General features: G+C 49.8%; 4 protein-coding genes and 1 non-coding gene across 5 annotated transcripts; 2 read left to right on the top strand and 3 right to left on the bottom strand.

Annotated features, from left to right (window-relative positions):
- Positions 1–132: 132 nt before the first annotated feature.
- Positions 133–4,391, bottom strand: FOXG_11452 (uncharacterized protein; the record flags this gene model as incomplete). The annotated part of the gene is made up of 6 exons (XM_018391074.1): positions 133–2,727; positions 2,791–2,982; positions 3,039–3,542; positions 3,591–3,699; positions 3,750–3,817; positions 3,885–4,391. The coding sequence occupies 6 exons, from the start codon at positions 4,389–4,391 to the stop codon at positions 337–339; spliced, it is 3,771 nt and encodes a 1,256-aa protein (XP_018249658.1). The 3' UTR covers positions 133–336.
- Positions 4,392–6,741: 2,350 nt separating this feature from the next.
- FOXG_11451 (elongation factor 3) lies at positions 6,742–11,118 on the top strand. Its single transcript, XM_018391073.1, has 2 exons — positions 6,742–7,283; positions 7,698–11,118. The coding sequence occupies exons 1-2, from the start codon at positions 7,132–7,134 to the stop codon at positions 10,711–10,713; spliced, it is 3,168 nt and encodes a 1,055-aa protein (XP_018249657.1). The 5' UTR covers positions 6,742–7,131; the 3' UTR covers positions 10,714–11,118.
- A 243-nt stretch (positions 11,119–11,361) lies between these two features.
- Positions 11,362–11,461, bottom strand: FOXG_20539. The gene has a single exon. It is a non-coding gene; the product is annotated as a tRNA-Leu (tRNA).
- Positions 11,462–13,287: 1,826 nt separating this feature from the next.
- On the bottom strand, positions 13,288–15,759 carry FOXG_11450 (uncharacterized protein). The gene is made up of 2 exons (XM_018391072.1): positions 14,783–15,759; positions 13,288–14,612 (listed from the first exon to the last, which is right to left on the bottom strand). The coding sequence occupies exons 1-2, from the start codon at positions 15,301–15,303 to the stop codon at positions 13,436–13,438; spliced, it is 1,698 nt and encodes a 565-aa protein (XP_018249656.1). The 5' UTR covers positions 15,304–15,759; the 3' UTR covers positions 13,288–13,435.
- Positions 15,760–17,389: 1,630 nt separating this feature from the next.
- On the top strand, positions 17,390–17,717 carry FOXG_20538 (uncharacterized protein; the record flags this gene model as incomplete). Its single annotated transcript, XM_018400821.1, has 2 exons — positions 17,390–17,486; positions 17,545–17,717. 2 exons carry the CDS (start codon positions 17,390–17,392, stop codon positions 17,715–17,717), a joined length of 270 nt encoding a protein of 89 aa, XP_018249655.1.
- Positions 17,718–18,975: the final 1,258 nt, after the last annotated feature.

Below are 18,975 nucleotides of genomic sequence, written 5' to 3'. Positions count from 1 at the left end.
AGTCTTCCAAGTTGTTGGTTGGTAAAGAGCACATCCAGGCTGAAAAGTCCTGTAACTAGAGTTGCGATCCCGCACTTCAAGGCGCATTCCTCAGTCTTTAATGTTGGTGTTTTTGAGACACACGTAAAGGTCACGAAGATGCGTTTCCCGAAACTCTGTTTCAGTCAAGGATAAATAAGGACATAATGAGGCAATACTAAAACATGAATTCCGAATACCTAAAAACAGATCCAACAACATTCGAACCAAACATCAATACATATCTTCCCCAAGCCAACCCTTGTCACGGTCTCGACCCAAATCAAACCCCTTCTTCGTTCATTGGTTTCCTTTTTCCTAAGCTCTGGGCACTCTGGGCTTCTTCGGCTTCGACTTGTAAACACGTCTCCTGGCTTTAGGCGTCTCCAATTTCTTCTTCTTGGAATGAAGAGGTACCCAGCTTGACCTTCGCTTCAAATCATATCCATTTTCTCTCGCCTCAGACCTTTCGAATAATGCGATCTTGCTAAGCAGCTCCTCCTCAACATCCGACAGTCCAACGAGTGTTGTTCCGCTACTGCTGCTCTCTCTCGTTCGTTGCGCTTCGTCGTCTGATACGTCCGTCTCACTGCTGCTGTGATCACAATCCGACAAAACTGTGGCCTTACGTCCTTGGTTCAAGCCGCCAGTCAAGTCAATATCCCGGCTGTCTCTGCGAGTTGGTGCTGTAGAAGATTGAACCACAGGTGTGCCCCCAGTTGCTGCAGGGGGCGGGCTCTGCCCAAGTTGATACTGTTTCTCCCAAGATTGGGTAATATCTCCAAGAGGACCAACCACGAAAGAAGAGTCTTGGTCTTGTACCACTTCTCGAGGATACTCGTTGGCGAAGGAGGCGGGGTTTCGCATGGGTAGCGAGGCTTGGGCCATGTTTTGAAGATCTACCGTGAGGTTCTCACGAAGTGCATACGGGTGAGGCGTGATACCGTGGGTGACTGGTGGTCCGCCGGCAAGCCGATTGTTGACCCAAGCAGCCAGGTCCCCCGTACTGTTTGCTACCCATGCAGGGGGTTGATTCGGTTGGTGTTGAGGAAAGGGGGAGCTAGTTCCCGAGGAGAAAGCCGAGAATGGAGCATTGTTTGCTTTGAACTCCTCCAAGCTATTCAACGGCACTGCCTGGTTTTCGAAACCCATCTGCTGGAATTTGGGTGGAACCGGAGGTACCATGCCGGCTTGTTCTGCTGTTGCTTCTTTTAAGGTTGGGGCTTCACTCTTCAAGCGATTCGTGATGCGATTGAGCATATCGGTCTGTGCATCGTTCTCTTCCTCTCTGAGCTGATGAACCAGCTTCTTCACGGCTTCGATGTCGAATATACCTGTAGATGGTCCTTTGATGCCTTTCTCATGGTCATTGCTGCCTCGATCATCATCCAGTGTTCCGGACAATCGCTGAGCAATGCTCAGCACGTTCGGGTCCTCTCCTGGGATGACCACTTTGTAACTTCCAAGGCTGAGTGCTTTCTGGAAACGGGTTTTGAACTCCTTCATCTTTTCCAGTTGGCTTCCTGTCAGCTTCATCATCTCCTTTTTTGCCAAAAAGTAGAATCTCTGATGGGGCTTGCGGTTGGACTTGCGTGCCATAGGCATCGATAACAAGAGGTCGCGCCAATTGTGCTCGTAGTTTTGGGTATCCAAATCTAAGAGTCGTCGAACGTCCTTGACTCTTCGGCCTAGGTTCCATATTCGATTGAACCACTCTGCATCGATGCTTTTGATTCCCCGATCAGCAATTCCAACGGGAGTCAACAAGTCGGTTATGTGTTCAATCATCCTATCAACTCGATCGCGCAACTCTTCATCATGCCCTTTACCAAAATGTTGGTAGAGCGGCCAACTTGAGGTTCCTGATTGGTATAATTCACATACCATGCTTTCGATGTGCATAAGCTCCCTTTCTATACGGCGTGTGAAGTCGATGAGTCTGGGTACCAGACGCTTTTCGTAGACCTCGAGACCGCTATATCGAGTATGTTGAGCCCAATCCTCTGGGTCAGAAGACAAGGTGTCAAGGGAAGCGGAGTGGGGGTCAGGATATCTTCCTCGTTGGCACTTTGCAACCTGCCACAAGTTGTGAAGAAAATCTAGGACGTTATCTTGGGCCTGGTCTTGAGATGCTTGATACGTGTGCGCTGAGATCTCACAGAGTATCATGAGTATTTCTCTACTGAGATCGCGCCAGATTTGATCTCGATGGCCCCAGGTCATCATGTCAGTGCTGAATTGCTCATTCATTAAATCAAAGTCGCATGCTTCGTTGATCAGGTTGTTCAAATAACTCCTTAGCACAGCATTTCCCCTACCGTCGAGCTCTTTCATGAAGTCCTGTACCCAGTCCTTGTCTTCCGGAGTGCCTAGAGTGTTCTCATCAAAGCCGTAAGTGTCATAAGCATCATCAGCAGGGTAGTAGGTGACTTTATGAGGCTTTTTGGATGATTCCCTTAGAGCGGCCGTGCCATATTTCTGCATCGCAACGTCCCAGAAAGGTTGTGTGAAATATTTCTGAACATCTTCGGTTCGAATATAGTGGGTGAGCCTTATGTTTCGCGTTGGGGGGTACTGCAGCACAGGGGGGACATTAATGTCACCATCGGAATTTTGACTGAAAGCTACGAGACCAGCCGCCGTCTGGAGTAGTGCAGGTCTCAGGATACAAACATCTGTTGCAAACGACCAATAGCCGCCTCCCATGACCTATCGAATAATTTCATTAATCAACGCCGTTTTGGGGATCTATGACACGGTGTTTGCACTTACATGTTCTTCAAAGGCATGGCCAACCTCTTGATAGGGGTCTTCATCAAAATAAGGCTCGCCGTGGAGATCTCCGTGTGTGTGATCCTGCAATGAATGCAAGAGCTCAGAGCAGGCCTGGACTTGGTCACCTCGAGCTATTCCAACCGTGGCAGGATCAGCTAACCACTTGACGGGAATACTGGCACATGCATGCTGTCATACTATTAGTTGGAGAATAGCAATGAGTAGGTATCTGGACTGTCGCTCACCATCATCTCGTGGGCTATAGTAGTTGCGAGTATCAGGCTGGCCTTCAACTTTTCGCTGTTGCTGTACGTATCATTAATCAAGGGCCAAACCAACTCACAATCGATTGTGACCAGCAAGTTATATCCACGCGGGTATGTGGTACACGAGTGTGTAACGCCTGTGCAGTGATCTCTTTGTTGTTTTCCCTCAAATAGGAAACCGCTAGTTAGTTCTATCTGGATTGTTTGAAGCAGGGCCTGCCAAGTGGCCGCTCTGGGGTCTATACCACTGTCTATGACAGCTTTCGCTCCGTTGAGTCTAGACGGATCATCCGGGTCCAGGTCTGGAACGAATCTAATCTTATTATCTCGGTCTTGCCCGGGCTGATGCTGGAAAAGTCTGGGGTTGATCCACAGTCTGTTTGTGATGTCTAGGAGACTCGAGATAAAGGCGTCGTCCATCCCAAGCAACCGCGATGCGAGTTGGATGGCCGGCTGCATCGCACTCCACACTCTGTCGTTGGTCTTCAACGATTAGCATCATAAGGTTTTGGTGCTTGGTTCTATACACACCCTCGCGTTCCATTCTTCACGTCTCCCATTGAGGGTATATATTAAACGAGGCTCATCAGCCGTTTTGCCATGGTAACTGGTGTCGACCCATCTTTCACGCTTGAAAAGTCTTCAGGGACATGTCAGTGCCAACTCAAACAGCCGATATATCCAACCTACTCTGAAACCTGACCCCTGAGGCTGTCAAACCTGGTATCGCACATCGAAAAATACCCCTCGGCTTGTAACTGAAGTTTGTTAGACATGGTTAGAGAAACGAAAAGAGCAAGAGGGGATGCGAGTCTATGTACTCACTTCATCCATGGTTAAGCTCCCGAAAAGGATGGTCTGCCAGTTTTCATCTATGACAAGATCTTCATACTGTTGCATGAATTGTTGTTCAGTTTCACGCAACTTTTTCATATCCGGCCTTGTCCTCTCCATGTAATCATCGACGTGCTCGTTTGCTGCCTTGGCCAAATCTTCGAAACGTCCAAATAGTTCCTTTCCATTTCGAATATCAGAGCTGGCAGGAAAGATCTCTCGACTCTCAGCTCGTGTGGGTGATGTTCTCGAACGGCCATCGGTTCGACCAGGAAAAATCCCGAATCGTTGAGCGTAAATAGTTGGTTTCTTGAAGTGGTCTCGAGGCAGAAGAGCTGGGCGTAGACGATCAAACACACTGTCTTTGATGTCAAAGAGGCTCGCATCTCGTTCTGGGCCTTCATCCTGCCAGTTCGGATCTGTCCAGGCAGGGCAGTAATGGACAAAATCTAAACTCCCACCTGGGGTTAGGGTTACATTTCTTGGGCCAGAGGCCATAGTGAAGTGAGAGGAAAGGGATACTCAGACGCAAGGCACAATGGAACGGTCACTAAAAGGGACATGAAGGATAAGTATAGCACAGTAAAAAACTCGAGGGGAGGTCAGATTCGGTATGCCATAATATTCCAAAGAGGCACCATCCACAGATATACGGACGCGGGTCATGAGACTTCATAGAACGGATTTTCCAAAAATAGGGCTTCATCTGGGACAAAGAGATTGGCTTCAAGACAATTTCTCACAAGCTCGATTCAAAGTGGGATCCGAGGCGCCAAGACTTGGATAACAAAGCGATATCAGCCATTAGGCCATACAATCCCCATTTTTGAGCCATAAAAGGGCGCTTTCTGGTGTGTTACTGGCAACAAAGAACAGTACATGTCGAAACCATATCTGGCTGATACTGCAAAGAGCCTTCGGCGATCAATGCACCGGCCTAACACCAGGCAGAGGAGTACGAGTAGAATAGAACAAATTACGCTGTATATTCTGAAACGAAGAAGTCAAAACGTATTGACGCCTCTCCATGAATTTGATCTACCTTTTGGAGACCTCGAGCCTGTTTGAATAAGTGGCCAATTCGAGATACAAAAACATTCCGGAGTAGGTGAGAGAGATAACATTACAGAAACTGCGGTGAGTTGTGGGGGCATAATCTGGGGTCCTGGGGCCCCACGATATCGATCCTATGTACTTGGTGAAGCTTGGATGTGAAACCCTCGTGGTTCCTATCATCTGGAGCACTGCCCAAGTATCTTTCTTTGTTCCGCGACCCCTTAAGCATAATTCATCCCTGCGTGCACTTCTTCTTTGTGTCTCTGGCTGGAAGGGCAACAGCCACTAGAATAAGTGCCGTAGCAACGTGGCGGAGAGAAAGGCTGGGAAAGGTAGCATCTTGTGTTTAAAGCCGGTCCCACCAACCATGATCAACTAGGGCGGAGGGGCAGAAACCCGAAGGGGACTAGGGTGCACATATCGACTTGGCCTCGGCGTGGCCGTCGTTTGTTGGGTGAAAGCTTTGTTGCAACGATAAAAGGTCACACGGAGCGGTGCAAAGGTGTTGTTGGTATTCTCGTCAGGAGACACCAAGTTGACTACCTCGGCCTTTGTAGCTCAAACGAATCCCGAGGCATCTAAGTTGGATATATGCAATGTAAAAGACTATAAGATAAGATGTATCGTGGGCTTGGATGGATCGATGGATATATAAGTTGACGAGCTGCCTCTCTTCATCAACTTACCAAGACTATGGGACAATCGCACAGAGAATGGATGATGAGTTTTTCTTATTTTCACTACATAAACCATTACTCTATTGGCATTTGGCAGTAGCCCAAGCTTAATGTGGTAGTACTCTATTGTCTTCACGATCGAGTTTCAGGAGAAAGATCCGAAATCTAGCCAATAGTTGTATAGACTTGTGATACTCTAAGACATAACCAAAGCGTTCCGGAACTTTCTGGGATAGAGTAGGCAAGTTTGCGAGTTCCGAAACTTGACTCGATAAGAGATCTCAGCCCAACGGTTCGACGGGTGTACCGAATAGAGGAGCGAGTCAATATGCTTCCTAGGTTTCAAGCCTGAAGTATGGAGTACGAATACGGGAATAAAAACACGGGGCGCTGTAGAATCCCTTTCGTCACTTGCCACAGAGCTTAAGAAGATACATGGCGATTTGTGATGACGGCGAAATAAAATTTGGGTATTGATGCCGCTTTGGCGGCCTGGCTAACATACGTGGCTAATCACCAGAGTTCGCAGGAGCAGTTCCACAACTGGTAGGCTATTTGTCTCATTACTCGTGAACGAACTTTGAAACCTCAATTTAAATTAATTCTTTGAACTTCTACAATCAAATGCTCATTTTCTTCTAGGTCGTCAGGGAGACGGCGGGAAGTGGATAGCTCAAGTGGGCAAAAATATTGGAGCATTGTAGGTAGTGAAGCCATGATAGCAACGATGATCCGACAAAATCCGCTACTGGAACCAGAAACAAACCCAACATTACGTTGCTACAGATCTGTTCTCATTGTGACCTCAATACAGTAAATAGGTGTCTAGATGCCGGTTTTCTGAATAGATCACCTTGGGCAATAACTATAGCCAACATATCAAGACAATAAACTGGATCTCGTGCATCTTGACATATTTGCCTCCTTCGCTCATACAGGGCAGCAGAATGCAATAGAGAACCCACTAGAGGTAGCGTCGGAGATGCCTCCCAATGCCTTTCGAGACAAAAACTCTACACCGCCCTCATCCACTTACCATATCAGGCTTAGCCGCACGCTGATAAAACCGATAAGCTGAGTCGCCGCCGCAGACGAGTTAGAAAAATGGAGGGGCAGGAGGGGTAACCCAGTGGTTTTCCTGAAAATTTTGGTGCCCAGAGGCAAACTATGTTGGAAAAAATTTGTGAGCGCATAAAAAATTGGCCCCTCTCTTCTTTTTAACACTCCATCTCCCTCCCTCCATCCTCTCACTCCCATTCTCTTTCTTCCTCCTCCATCGATCTCCGGTCGTCCTCCTCCAGACGAACCTCTCTTACTTTCTTTACTCGCGTTCTAGTTTGTTCTTCGGACTTACCTCCATTGAACGAACACCGCTCCCTCATCCAAGAGGAATTTCCCATCATCGCCGAATAAATCAGAGTCGACTCCTCCATCGATCTCTGTAACCTCGACGACCTCTTTTCTTATACCCCATCAAAAAAAGAAAAACCCCATACATCGACATCATGCCTACCGAGAACCAGCAGTCGATCAAGGTCCTGGACGAGCTTTTCCAGAAGCTCACCGTGTCCAAGGAGTCCGCTGATATCAAGGAGTCCTCCAACGAGCTGGCTTCTTTCATCAACGGCCGCATCGGCGACCAGGTCGTCCCCGAAAAGTAAGTCTTAGCCTTTTTTGCGATGCCATAATTCGGCTTTTCCCATGGGATATTACTGGGCGCCTCAGGGCTAGTGTTTAGTCTACACTAGACACTTGCCATTCCTGCTACCCTCGGTTTTCGCCTCATTTTGGTGCAGTCAGCATCCGAGCTGATGTGTCCCATGCATGTGAGACGAGGAACTGGGAAGCGACTTGAGTGGACGGTATCTTGCGTCGGACAAGACGAGTAGCAGAACTTTTTTCTTCCTCTCGTTTGCCCCTCCACCGATTGGGCGCCCAATCCTACCCCGCCAGATTTGGGCGAAGGGCGATTTTGCGCTAGGCCCATTTTTTGGTTGACCCCTCCAGCGAAAAGCATCCACAAAAAAAAATTCTTGGGCGATCTTCATGTGCTAACCATTTTTGTCTACAGTGTCATCGAGGGCCTGAAGAAGCAGCTCGCCAACAAGAAGGATGCCGCCGCTCGTGAGAAGGCTTGTGTCGCCATCGAGGCCATTGCTTCCCACTCCGAGGTCTCCGCTTCCGTCGAGCCCTACCTTGTTGTCCTCCTCCCCAGTGTCCTTGCCGCCGTCGGCGACAAGATCACCGCTGTCAAGAATGCTGCTCAGAGCGCCGTTCTCGCCATCGCTGGCGGCATCAACGCCAACGCTGTCAAGGCTGCTCTTCCTTACGTCATGGAGTCTATCCGAACCGCCCAGAAGTGGCCTGAGAAGATGGCTGCTCTCGACTTCGTCGAGGCTCTGGTCAAGAGCTCTCCTGCCCAGCTCGCCTACCGTGTCCCTGAGCTCATTCCCGTCATCTCCGAGTCCATGTGGGACACCAAGAAGGAGGTCAAGGAGCGTGCTTACAAGACCATGGAGCAGCTTTGCCAGCTGATTGTCAACAAGGATATTGAGCGCTTCATTCCCGAGCTCATCAAGTGTATCGCCAAGCCTGAGAACGTCCCCGAGACCGTTCACTTGCTCGGTGCCACCACTTTCGTCACTGAGGTCCAGGAGCCTACTCTTGCCCTCATGGTTCCCCTTCTGGATCGTGGTCTGGCTGAGCGTGATACCGCTATCAAGCGAAAGTCCGCCGTCATTGTTGACAACATGTGCAAGCTTGTCGACGACCCCAACATCGTTGCTCCTTTCTTGCCCAAGATGATGCCAGGTCTCCAGAAGAACTACGAGAACTTGGCTGACCCCGAGGCTCGTGACAAGACCAAGCAGGCTCTTGACACCCTCACCCGTGTCGGTAACATCAAGGACGGTGTCATCCCCGAGGCTCGCCACGACGGTGCCATCAACGTCATCCTCCCCAAGGTCAAGGCCGCCCTCTCCCCCAAGTTCGCCAACTACGTTGAGAAGATGGGCCCCGTTGCTGAATACATCGCTGCTATCGCTGGTCAGCTTGTTGACGAGAAGGAGACCGAGTCCATGATCTGGGTCGACAACCTCAAGGCCTATGTCTCTGTCATTGCTGGCATTGACAACTCTGAGTCCCTCGTCGAGGCCATCCGCAAGACTGCTCTCCCCGGTGCTGTCGCTGAGGCCGAGGCCGAGGAGGATGAGGAGGAGGGTGAGGATCTTTGCAACTGTACCTTCTCTCTTGCCTACGGTGCCAAGATTCTTCTCAACCAGACTCACCTCCGTCTCAAGCGTGGTCAGCGTTACGGTCTTTGCGGTCCCAACGGTTCCGGAAAGTCCACTCTCATGCGCGCCATCAACAACGAGCAGGTTGAGGGTTTCCCTAAGCAGAGCGAGGTCAAGACCGTCTTCGTCGAGCACGACCTTGACTCCGCCGATACTGAGATGACCACCATTGACTGGACCATGAAGAAGCTTGAGGAGGCTGGTGTCACCACCACCCAGGCTGATGTCGAGAAGCAGCTCAACGAGTTCGGCTTCACTGAGCAGATGATCAAGGGTGAGATCAGCGCCCTTTCTGGTGGTTGGAAGATGAAGCTCGCTCTGTGCCGTGCCGTCTTCGAGGCTCCCGATATTCTGCTTCTTGACGAGCCTACCAACCATTTGGATGTGAAGAACGTTAAGTGGCTCGAGGAGTACCTCATCAACTCCCCTTGCACTTCCATCATCGTCTCTCACGACTCTGGCTTCCTCGACAACGTCTGCCAGCACATCGTCCACTACGAGCGCTTCAAGCTCAAGCGCTACAAGGGTAACCTGGCTGCCTTCGTCGCCCGCAACCCCTCTGCCAAGTCTTACTACGAGCTTGGTGAGTCCGAGATGGAGTTCACTTTCCCTGAGCCCGGTTTCCTCGAGGGTGTCAAGACCAAGGCCAAGGCCATTCTCCGTGCCACCAACATGTCCTTCCAGTACCCTGGTACCTCCAAGCCTCAGATCCAGGACATCTCCTTCCAGTGCTCTCTGGGCTCCCGTATTGCCGTCATCGGTCCCAACGGTGCTGGCAAGTCTACTCTGATCAACGTGCTCACTGGTGAGCTCATCCCCACTCAGGGTGAGATCTACCAGCACGAGAACATCCGTATCGCCTACATTAAGCAGCACGCTTTCGCTCACATCGATAACCATCTCGACAAGACTCCTTCCGAGTACATCCAGTGGCGATTCCAGACTGGTGAGGATCGTGAGACCATGGACCGTGCCAACAAGGTCATCACCGAGGCCGATGAGAAGGCCATGGACAAGATCTTCCGCATTGAGGGCTCTCAGCGTCGTGTCATCGGCATCAACAGCCGAAGAAAGTTCAAGAACTCTTACGAGTACGAGTGTTCGTTCGCTCTTGGTGAGAACGTCGGCATGAAGAACGAGCGATGGACTCCCATGATGTCTGCTGACAACGCCTGGTTGCCCCGAAACGAGCTTCTGGCTTCTCACCAGAAGATGGTTGCTGATGTCGATATGAAGGAGGCTCTTGCCTCTGGTCAGTTCCGACCTCTGGTCCGAAAGGAGATTGAGTCTCACTGCGCCAACTTCGGTCTCGATGCTGAGCTTGTTTCTCACTCTCGCATGCGTGGTCTGTCTGGTGGTCAGCGTGTCAAGACTGTCCTTGCCGCTTGCTCTTGGCAGCGACCTCATCTTATCGTCCTTGACGAGCCTACCAACTATCTCGATCGTGACTCTCTCGGTGCCCTGTCCAAGGCCCTGAAGAAGTTCGAGGGTGGTGTCATCATCATTACCCACTCTGCCGAGTTCACCAAGGACTTGACTGAGGAAGTCTGGGCTGTCATGGACGGCAAGATGACACCTTCCGGTCACAACTGGGTTCAGGGCCAGGGTTCTGGTCCTCGTCTCAAGGCTGACGATGGTGATGAGGAGGAGAAGTTCGATGCCATGGGTAACAAGATTGTCACCACCAAGAAGAAGGTCAAGCTGAGCTCTTCTGAGGCACGAAAGAAGAAGAAGGAGCGTATGGCCCGCCGAAAGCGTGGTGAGGAGGTGTTCAGTGACGAGGATGATCTGTAAACGCATATATCCCGCCGCACCTTTACTCTACCATGTCTTGTGACGACTTCTCTTGATGACTACATACCATTTTCCTTTGTCATGCGTTGATCAAAAAAAGTTACGGGTGCGTCTTTGGTAATGGATGACTGCACTTTTGGCTTCCCGATAGACGGAAAGCTTTGTTAGACTACCGCCATGGAGGAACGAGGAAATAACATGGGGGATTGGAGGATCCCAACTGTGTTGAGCCCTCGACTTGGTGGGTTGGAGATTGGCAACTAGTTAGAGCCAAAATAGACTTGATTACGATCAATCCGTGTCTTGAACAAATGTGAATACTGTAACGAACTATGATGAGTGATGAAAACGTTCATGGTGTGATTGAATGTCATGGTACACACACAATTCAAACATATCGATGAGCGTGTATATTGTAAGCAGACATATTAACACCACTATCCCTCTCGAAAACCTTTCCACTGTATTGTATGCACATGTGATGGGCGGCGTGCTGGTAGTCTATCTCTTCTGGTGGAAAATCAACAATCCGCTTCTCTACAGCAGGGTAGGCGATTTTCGCCCAGCTGATCCAAGAGAAACAAAAATGAATTAACAACCGTCCAGCTACAATTGCTATAGTTGACTAGAAATGCAAAAAGAAATATCTGATGAGACTGGGACTCGAACCCAGGAGGATTGCTCCACCAGGAAATTGGTGTTAAGGTTAACCTTAACCTGGCGCCATAACCAACTCGGCCATCTCACCGAATGTGCTTAGTATAGGAGGTCGCAGTATCTTTGTTCAGGTTGCCTACGAATACGTGCCAGTGATACTACCTACCGATCTGCCATGTCTCGATAGTTCGAAGCACTCAACCAGGTACCTCATGGGCATTACTCCAATATGGAGCGTGATTTGGGTTCAAAGATAACTCATCTCGACCCTGGTATGTCTGTAAAATGCCAAACCACTGAATATATTATCGCAGGTACCATATTACACGTTTTCAAGAAACAGCGACCATGCGCAATAAGGCGTTATCACACATACTGTCAGAACCGCACTCTGTACAGGTGAGTATAAGCACAATTTGATAACTACTATACACCGCCGGAATCAAATATACAAACGACGCAGTTACCAGGGAATAGTACTGTGTATCATAGAGACAAGATCTCGGCAAGCTCAGTACCAGGACATATTCCTTGCGTGTCAAGCCTCACTGTACCTATTCAAGTCTATTATGAAAGCACGGGCTATATCACTACCCTTGTGACCGAAACTCCGTCTTCAGACTACAACGCCCAGTCTCTTCGTATCATGCAGTTATCCTCCATACCAAACTCCAGGTTCACCATGTGGTCCCAACGTCAAATGCTCCTCCATATCATTCATATTTATGAGCTCACTCACTTAGAGGTACATAGCATCGCATGAGCACAACCTTATCTCCTGCTCTTCTTGGCCATTTCTATCAACATACGATTAAACTTCCAGCTCCTGGTCAAGCCATCCCGAATCCCCGGCGCCGAAAGACCCACTACTGCCGTGCCTCCCGGCCCGTCCATCTCCAACCAACTTTCAGCTACTTCAACTTGATTAACCCAACGTTCGAAGGCTTGACTGTGAATGTATTCGACCCTAGTAGTATACTTGCAGACGGTGCTTCCGCGGACAAATGGAGATAGCTTAAAGAAACCGATCCCTACATACCAAGAACCCCTAAATGACCTTGCAAAACACCAAAACAGATATCCAACTCCGTCTACACTGTCTTGATGACCTTAATGGCAACACGGTTTCACGGCTTCATACTCCGTGCCTTGTTCGTTACTATCAGTACTTAAGAATCTATGCCACTGACACCTGCTTAACTTATCAACCCAAAAAACCTTATCATGCCCATCCCTGCTTATCACCACCCACCCATCACCCATACCAAACTACTCCAACCCTGAGCTTCTCTCACGCCCCCTTCTAGAAACTCCCCGAGTTTGGTCAAACCTCACTCCCACTCCCACTCCCACTCCCACTCCCACTCCCCCTTCCCCTTCCCCGTCACCTTTGCCCCCTTTGTGCATCGGCCTCCTGCGCGATCTACATGGGCCGCTCCCCCGCCTTCTGAGCCACGAGCTAAGGAATCCTTAAAGAGACCTAGCAACTTTACGAAACATTCAATGAGCAGACAGGGGAGACGCATTTGAGCTGCTTTGTATTGCCGATCTCGTGATCGGCAGTTGAAATCTATTGGCCGTTCCCTGTAGAGACTGCCAGCCTTGATGCGCGAGATCGAACATATCACGGCGGCGCAGCATCATTAAGCTATTTGAACTTTACGTCACCAGTGTTGAGATCCGGTCATTCAGACACTCTGGAGACTAGAGAGATAGGCGAGATATCAATGAATTCTGGAGCAAGGTAACTCTAGGCTAGACTTGCTCTCGCGATTCGGAGCAAATTAAAGTTCCTGGCTCCTATTTTCCGTAGCTAAACTTACCAAGATAGGGATGGTGCTCGTAACCACAAGTCACGTCGTAGATTGGGATTCTTCATCTTTTTGGGTCACTCTGGCATAAGATTGGGACAACGAATGAATCCAAAAGAAAGCATAGCTATGCCTTGGGTATATTTTCAGCAAACTACATAATATGTACAGAAAAATCTCATGTTCTATGAACTCGTAGATTGCACCGGCAGTCGTCTCTTATTCATTTCGCATAAAGTAAACAGTGACATCCTCTACTCATCCGAATGCACCTTACGCTTGATGCCAACGAGCATTCCCATCTCCTGCCAGAAGCCAGTAGGGGGTGTTGTGATGGAGTTCTCGTAAGCGTCAATGATAGGACGCTCCCAGGTAAGGTCGACCTCATGGGGACGGAGCCAGCGAGTCTTCTTGTAGAGCTTCCAGAAGATGAAAAGACAAGGGGCGACGATTTGCATGGTGTAGTTCTTGAAGAAGCTCTCGACATCCCAGGGCTTGAATGACTTGTAACCGTAGCACATGACGACGCAGAACTGGAAGACCAGACCAATGATGGCGCACCAGGGCTGGAAGCGGCCGTAGTACGGCATCTTGCTTCGGTCAACTCCCTGAGCCTTGCAGGCGCGGTAGTAGTTGAGGAAGGTGAGTCCCATGACAAGGTAGTTGATAAGACCACCGGCTGTCATCAGGGCAATGAGCCAGTTGAGAACCTCAGCTGAGCCACTGCTGCACTGGAGGAACGAGAGCATGGGGAACAGCATGACGACGCAGAAGCACCAGATGGGAACACCGGAAGCGGTTGTCTTTCGCAGGAATCGGGGAGCACGACCCTCAAGAGCAAGACCATACAACGATCGAGTGGCACAGTAGGTATAGGTGTTACCGGCCGAGAAAATAGACGTAAGGAGGAGCGCGTTCACGATGTGGGGAAGCACGTCGACCTTCAAGATGTCCATAGCCATGACATAGGGCGAAGCAGCAGCGGTGCCGCTTCCCTCCTCGCCAGTAACGAAAATCCTGACGAGCTGAGGATAGTTGTAAGGGACAACGATACCGACAGCGAGGGACCCCATAATGAAGAAGAAGCAGAATCGGTAGTAAACCGTCTTGAAGGCAGCCTTGATGTAGACACTGGGTCGCTTAGCCTCGGCAGCGACCATCGAGATGTATTCGGGACCGACAACAGTAAAGCTGGCGCTCCAGAGGGCACCGAGGAAGCCCTCGAAGCGACCAAGAGGAGTGTTACCATTGACATCCGAGAAAGCACCTGGGTTCTTCCAGTAGCGGAATCCATAGGCATCACCTTGAGGGTTGCCGCCAACCATTGTGACGAAAGTAAAACTGAAGAGCATAAGAATCAGGATAACCTTGCCGCCCGAAAGCCAAAATTCAGCTTCACCGTAGGCCTTGACAGCCAAGATGTTCAAAAGACTAAAATACGCAAACGCCGTTAGCATGTGAACTTTATTCAGGGAGCAGAGACGAGCAAATAGTTTCATGTTCATGACCAGCTGAGCCGAAGGAATCAAGCAGAAAAGTATGGCATCAACACACGAAACAGTGGAGGGAAAGCGAAATCATCTCAAGGACCTTGTACTTACGCGTATAATATGATGACACCAATACAGATGCCAGCTGTAGGGCCAGGGTTCGTGATATCAGAGCTCCAGTATGAGAGGACAAGGTTGATGGCGGTGATTTCGAATGGAATCAGAAGACCTTCGTAGAGGAAGAAGTTCCAACCAGCCATAAAACCAAGAGCGTCATCGGCCCAATGACCGGCGAGACGGATAAAGCCACCAGAAACGGGCATGTACGTGCTCATCTCGGCGACACCATTGTTCACACATGCGAGGATACCAGAGTAGATTGTATAGGCGAGGAACAAGCCGAGGGGACCACCCTGGGCGAGACCACCACCGATACTCACGAAGAGGGCAGTACCAATGGAGCCACCAATGGCAACGAGCTGGATCTGTCTGTTGTTGAGGAGACGGTGTAGACCATCAGCGTTGTCCATAGTGTGGCCGGCCGCGACGTCGCCGTTGTCGGCCAGGTACTTGTCGGTAGAGCCAGCATTGCTGATGTAGTTATTGGAGTTCTTCTCCTCGTCGGAAGCCATCTTGAAGGATGTCACCTTTGCAGGCTGGGTTGGTTTCGGTCTATCGATATATTCTTGCGAACAAGGTCGAAGGAAGGAAAGCTCAATCGAGCAAGAGTCTGCGAAGCAATGAAGCAAGCAGACGAAGGTGAATTGAATATACCGTGTGAGACACAGGTATAGAAAAGCGTTGAAAGTGAAAAAATACGAGGTGAGAGGGAAGAAGAAAGTTGTATCTTGGAGGAGCGGGCGTTGAAGTTAATAAGTAAAATCTGACATGGGGGGGGAAGAGCTTCGATCGACACCAACCCATCGTCCCTTGCCCTCCTCTTACTGCTTTCAAGGCAGGGAATAGCCTAGGAGTACCTTAGGTACAATGCAGGTAAACCCTGGGGCTCTCCGCTGAACTCGAGTCGAACTGTTGGAGGCCAAGCCGCAGTCACAGTCACTGTATGTATTGACTGCAGCGGGATGATGGCGGCCAGTCCGAACCAGGATTAGCTGAAGGAGGAGTGGAGAAACAAAGCCAAGCCCATTTCTCGAGGCCAACTGCTTCGGGCTACCTCAGTTCCAAGTATTTGCACCCTTGCGTGAGGCATATTAAGTACCTCGGTTGGATGTAACAAAGTTGATGACATGGGTTATTCCTACTTCACGCCCGGTCGAGTCAACCAACCAATCCTGGCTCAATGCCAGAGTGTAGTTTCGATTTTTGTTGCTTTTACCTTAGAGAAACTGCGCTGAATTGTTTGTACTGCGCAGTTTTCTCAGAGCAGAATGCATACTGATTTTCGACGCGGCAACAGACTCGACATGGTATGGATCAGGCTGCGCGATGTGTCGTATTCGGCGTCCCCTCTGCTGACCATATGTGCGTTGGTAGGACCCAAAGGAATGGTTCATATATACGTCTTTTGCCCATTTAGGGAGCCACGAGGCTCTGGTGTTCCGTACATCTCGTTGAGGGCTCACACTCTCTCACTCTCGTCTTTCCGCAGAGACAACTAATTCAAGGACGTTTCAGCTCTCTCCACTTGGTGCTACTATGGCATAGAAGCACTGCCCTCCCTTCATTCTCAGTTATCCTGCTGGACATGTTCCTTGGTTCATCCTAGTACAGTTCCACTTCCAAACATGCAATCCAGGGCAAAAGGTGATATATTTCATGACGATGTTGGTCAGAGCCTGGTCTGATGGTCCAAACTTTGTGCGGTTAGACTCGACTCGACTGGACTCGAGAGAGCTTGTCGGGTCATTTTGCGTCTTTGGATATTTCCTTGGCCTGTATGTACTGCTCGAGGCCATGGTACTTGGCGCTTCTCCACCCCCATGGAGAGGGGTGGGATCTTCCCCATCAGAGATATCTCTTTCTCCACTCGCATTTGCCTCGTACATTGGACGCATCCATGCATCCTTGTCAGGATGCTTCCCCGACTGTGGACCACTGCTGATAAGGGTGCTTTTTTGCCGATTGACGTTGGACCCAAGGTCTTGGGATATGCTGATCACTAGAAGTAAGCCGTCCTTTATAATTGCTGGTGCCTGTGCCTACTCGGCGTCTTTAGTGTTGCTCTTGGAAAGGGGCCTTTGTCTGGGCAATCCGAAAATCGCCCGGTTTTTGAATCATATCAAATGTCTTGAACCTATTCGGAGACTCCACGGAAGTCGGGGATCTGGAGGCTCTAGCTGGAGCCAATTCCGCCAGAGGGGTAGCCTCCACTGAAAAAGCAGTGTGGAGCTTCTCCAACAACTCGCCTCAGTGGGTGACCTCCACTGAAGCGGATGGATGGAGCTATCTTACAGTGGCCAGTGCCCTATAAAGTCTCCTCTAAAGATAAGCTCCCCGTTAGTTCATGGCCAACCAGACCGAGCAGAGACATATTGATGCATGGAAATTGGTAGCCAAGTCAACAACTGCGCAATTTTCTCGCAACACGGACCGAAAGGGACATGTAGAGTTTCGGGAGAGTTCAGATATGATTGTCTTGCATAAATCCGCAAGCCCTGATATGATTTTGTGATAATTCTTGTTGTTGAAGGGACTGTGGTCTTGCTCACGTGCTACTTCAAGCAGGGAATAATGTCCGTAGCAGTCTCTGACGTCATCATGGCCAGGCAGAATGAAGGTCGATTACACCTGCCGAATTGGGCCACAGCCATTGCTAGCGAGTCCTCCACACCTTACTTCACAGACTTCGCTATAGGTAAGGTGAGGTACCTAGGTAGAGTCCAGCGGTTGAAGGTCACCACTGTAACTTACAGGCAGAACAGCCAGACAGGCTAGTCGGCACTCAGTACCGGGCTCGCTTTGCTTTCCTCATGTCATCAATCTTTCAGACACAGAATTTGATCGACAGAAGAGGGCATCAACACATATTGGACCCCAGATCAACGATGGAGTCGCTCGTGCATCCGAGATCAGCAAACTACCCTAAAACGAGTCCCAGTTGCGTGGAATCTGGGGTTTTAGCATCCCCTCATGGCCCTCAAACACGGCAATTCTTTCTGACACTTCACTTCGTCCCTTCATTACGGCCGTAGTTACGATGGTCTTGAAGAAACTGGAGTCCCGGGTGATCATTACATAAAAACTTACTTTCAACGACGTCTCATTTCGCCGCTCTCACACCAACTCTCTTTCCCACCATCAGCTTGACCCCAACGCCACAAACTTGGCGGCTGTAGCACACGTTAAACACGTCAACGTTGGGTGTCTCATGTTGATATCGGATACTTGAGAGAGGTTCACCGGTCACGTGTCGATCATTAAACCTGCGTTGAGGAGCGGAATGAGCGACGCAGCCAAGAGCGCCTGGACATTGAGATGTAACCCCAGGTAACTCAAAGGAGTTGTCTCACTACCTTCCATGTAGCTAACTTTCTTTGTTGTCGAGGCAAATAGCCCAGCTGCATGAGTCTTTGACAAGCAATACTCGAGGATACACATCGACTTAAAAAACAGAGAAAGCTTGTCTGGACGGGAGCGCACTTGGCTATGCTCCACCGAATATCATGCCCAGTCTGGTTTTGAGCCCAGCCAATTCTTTCATGCTTTTACCGTCAGACCGTGTACTAGAATCTAGGTATCCCCAAATCTCCTTCGGGACAAGGGGAAACACGTATAGCTGCGCTGAAACATTATGATGATAGAACCTGCAGCATGCTGAACCCAACGTCGCCCCTGCCGCGCGGGGAAGAGGTCATAGTGCAGTTGAAGAACGTAGTATTGTCCTGGGTGTTCTGTACCCTCAGCCGAGCTGAAGGTGAGATGGGCGATTTCTTCAGAACCCTTGCACCGGGCTGGACCCTTGTTCTTCACGACTCGGGCCTGACAGTATAGACTGGTTTTACGGGCCGAGACATGCAACATATGCATTTCCGTGAACTGCGTCTGGCGCGCCTGGCGCCAATTTCTCACTCACTGAGACTATACTATGAAGTTGGTCGCACAGCTCTCGCCCTGCAGCGCAGTACGTGCGCCCGGTTTACGTTGACTAGGTCCATCACGATCGTTGCCATCGTTTACGGAATAAGTCCAGTGCGTTTGTCTTACAAGCGTCCAATGAACCGTCTCAAACGTCCAATAGCTCAATGTACCGGCTAGGATTTACGCCAGTCTCCACTGCTTGATTCCATCGCCTGGCTGCATCTCAGAGTTGGTGGAAGGCTATGTCTGTTAATTCTTGGCATCGA

Source organism: Fusarium oxysporum, chromosome 10, assembly GCF_000149955.1.
Source record: "Fusarium oxysporum f. sp. lycopersici 4287 chromosome 10, whole genome shotgun sequence".
Taxonomy (NCBI): Eukaryota; Fungi; Ascomycota; class Sordariomycetes; order Hypocreales; family Nectriaceae; genus Fusarium; species Fusarium oxysporum.
This window is presented reverse-complemented; position numbering and strand designations above follow the sequence as displayed.

Excerpts from the sequence above, each read along its gene's own strand:
- FOXG_11451 (XM_018391073.1), top strand. The coding sequence starts at position 7,132 with ATGCCTACCGAGAACCAGCAGTCGATCAAGGTCCTGGACGAGCTTTTC. Across the intron at positions 7,284-7,697 it reads GACCAGGTCGTCCCCGAAAA|TGTCATCGAGGGCCTGAAGA; the intron begins GTAAGTCTTAGC and ends TTTTGTCTACAG.
- FOXG_11450 (XM_018391072.1), bottom strand. The coding sequence starts at position 15,303 with ATGGCTTCCGACGAGGAGAAGAACTCCAATAACTACATCAGCAATGCT. Across the intron at positions 14,613-14,782 it reads GGTGTCATCATATTATACGC|TCTTTTGAACATCTTGGCTG; the intron begins GTAAGTACAAGG and ends TGCGTATTTTAG.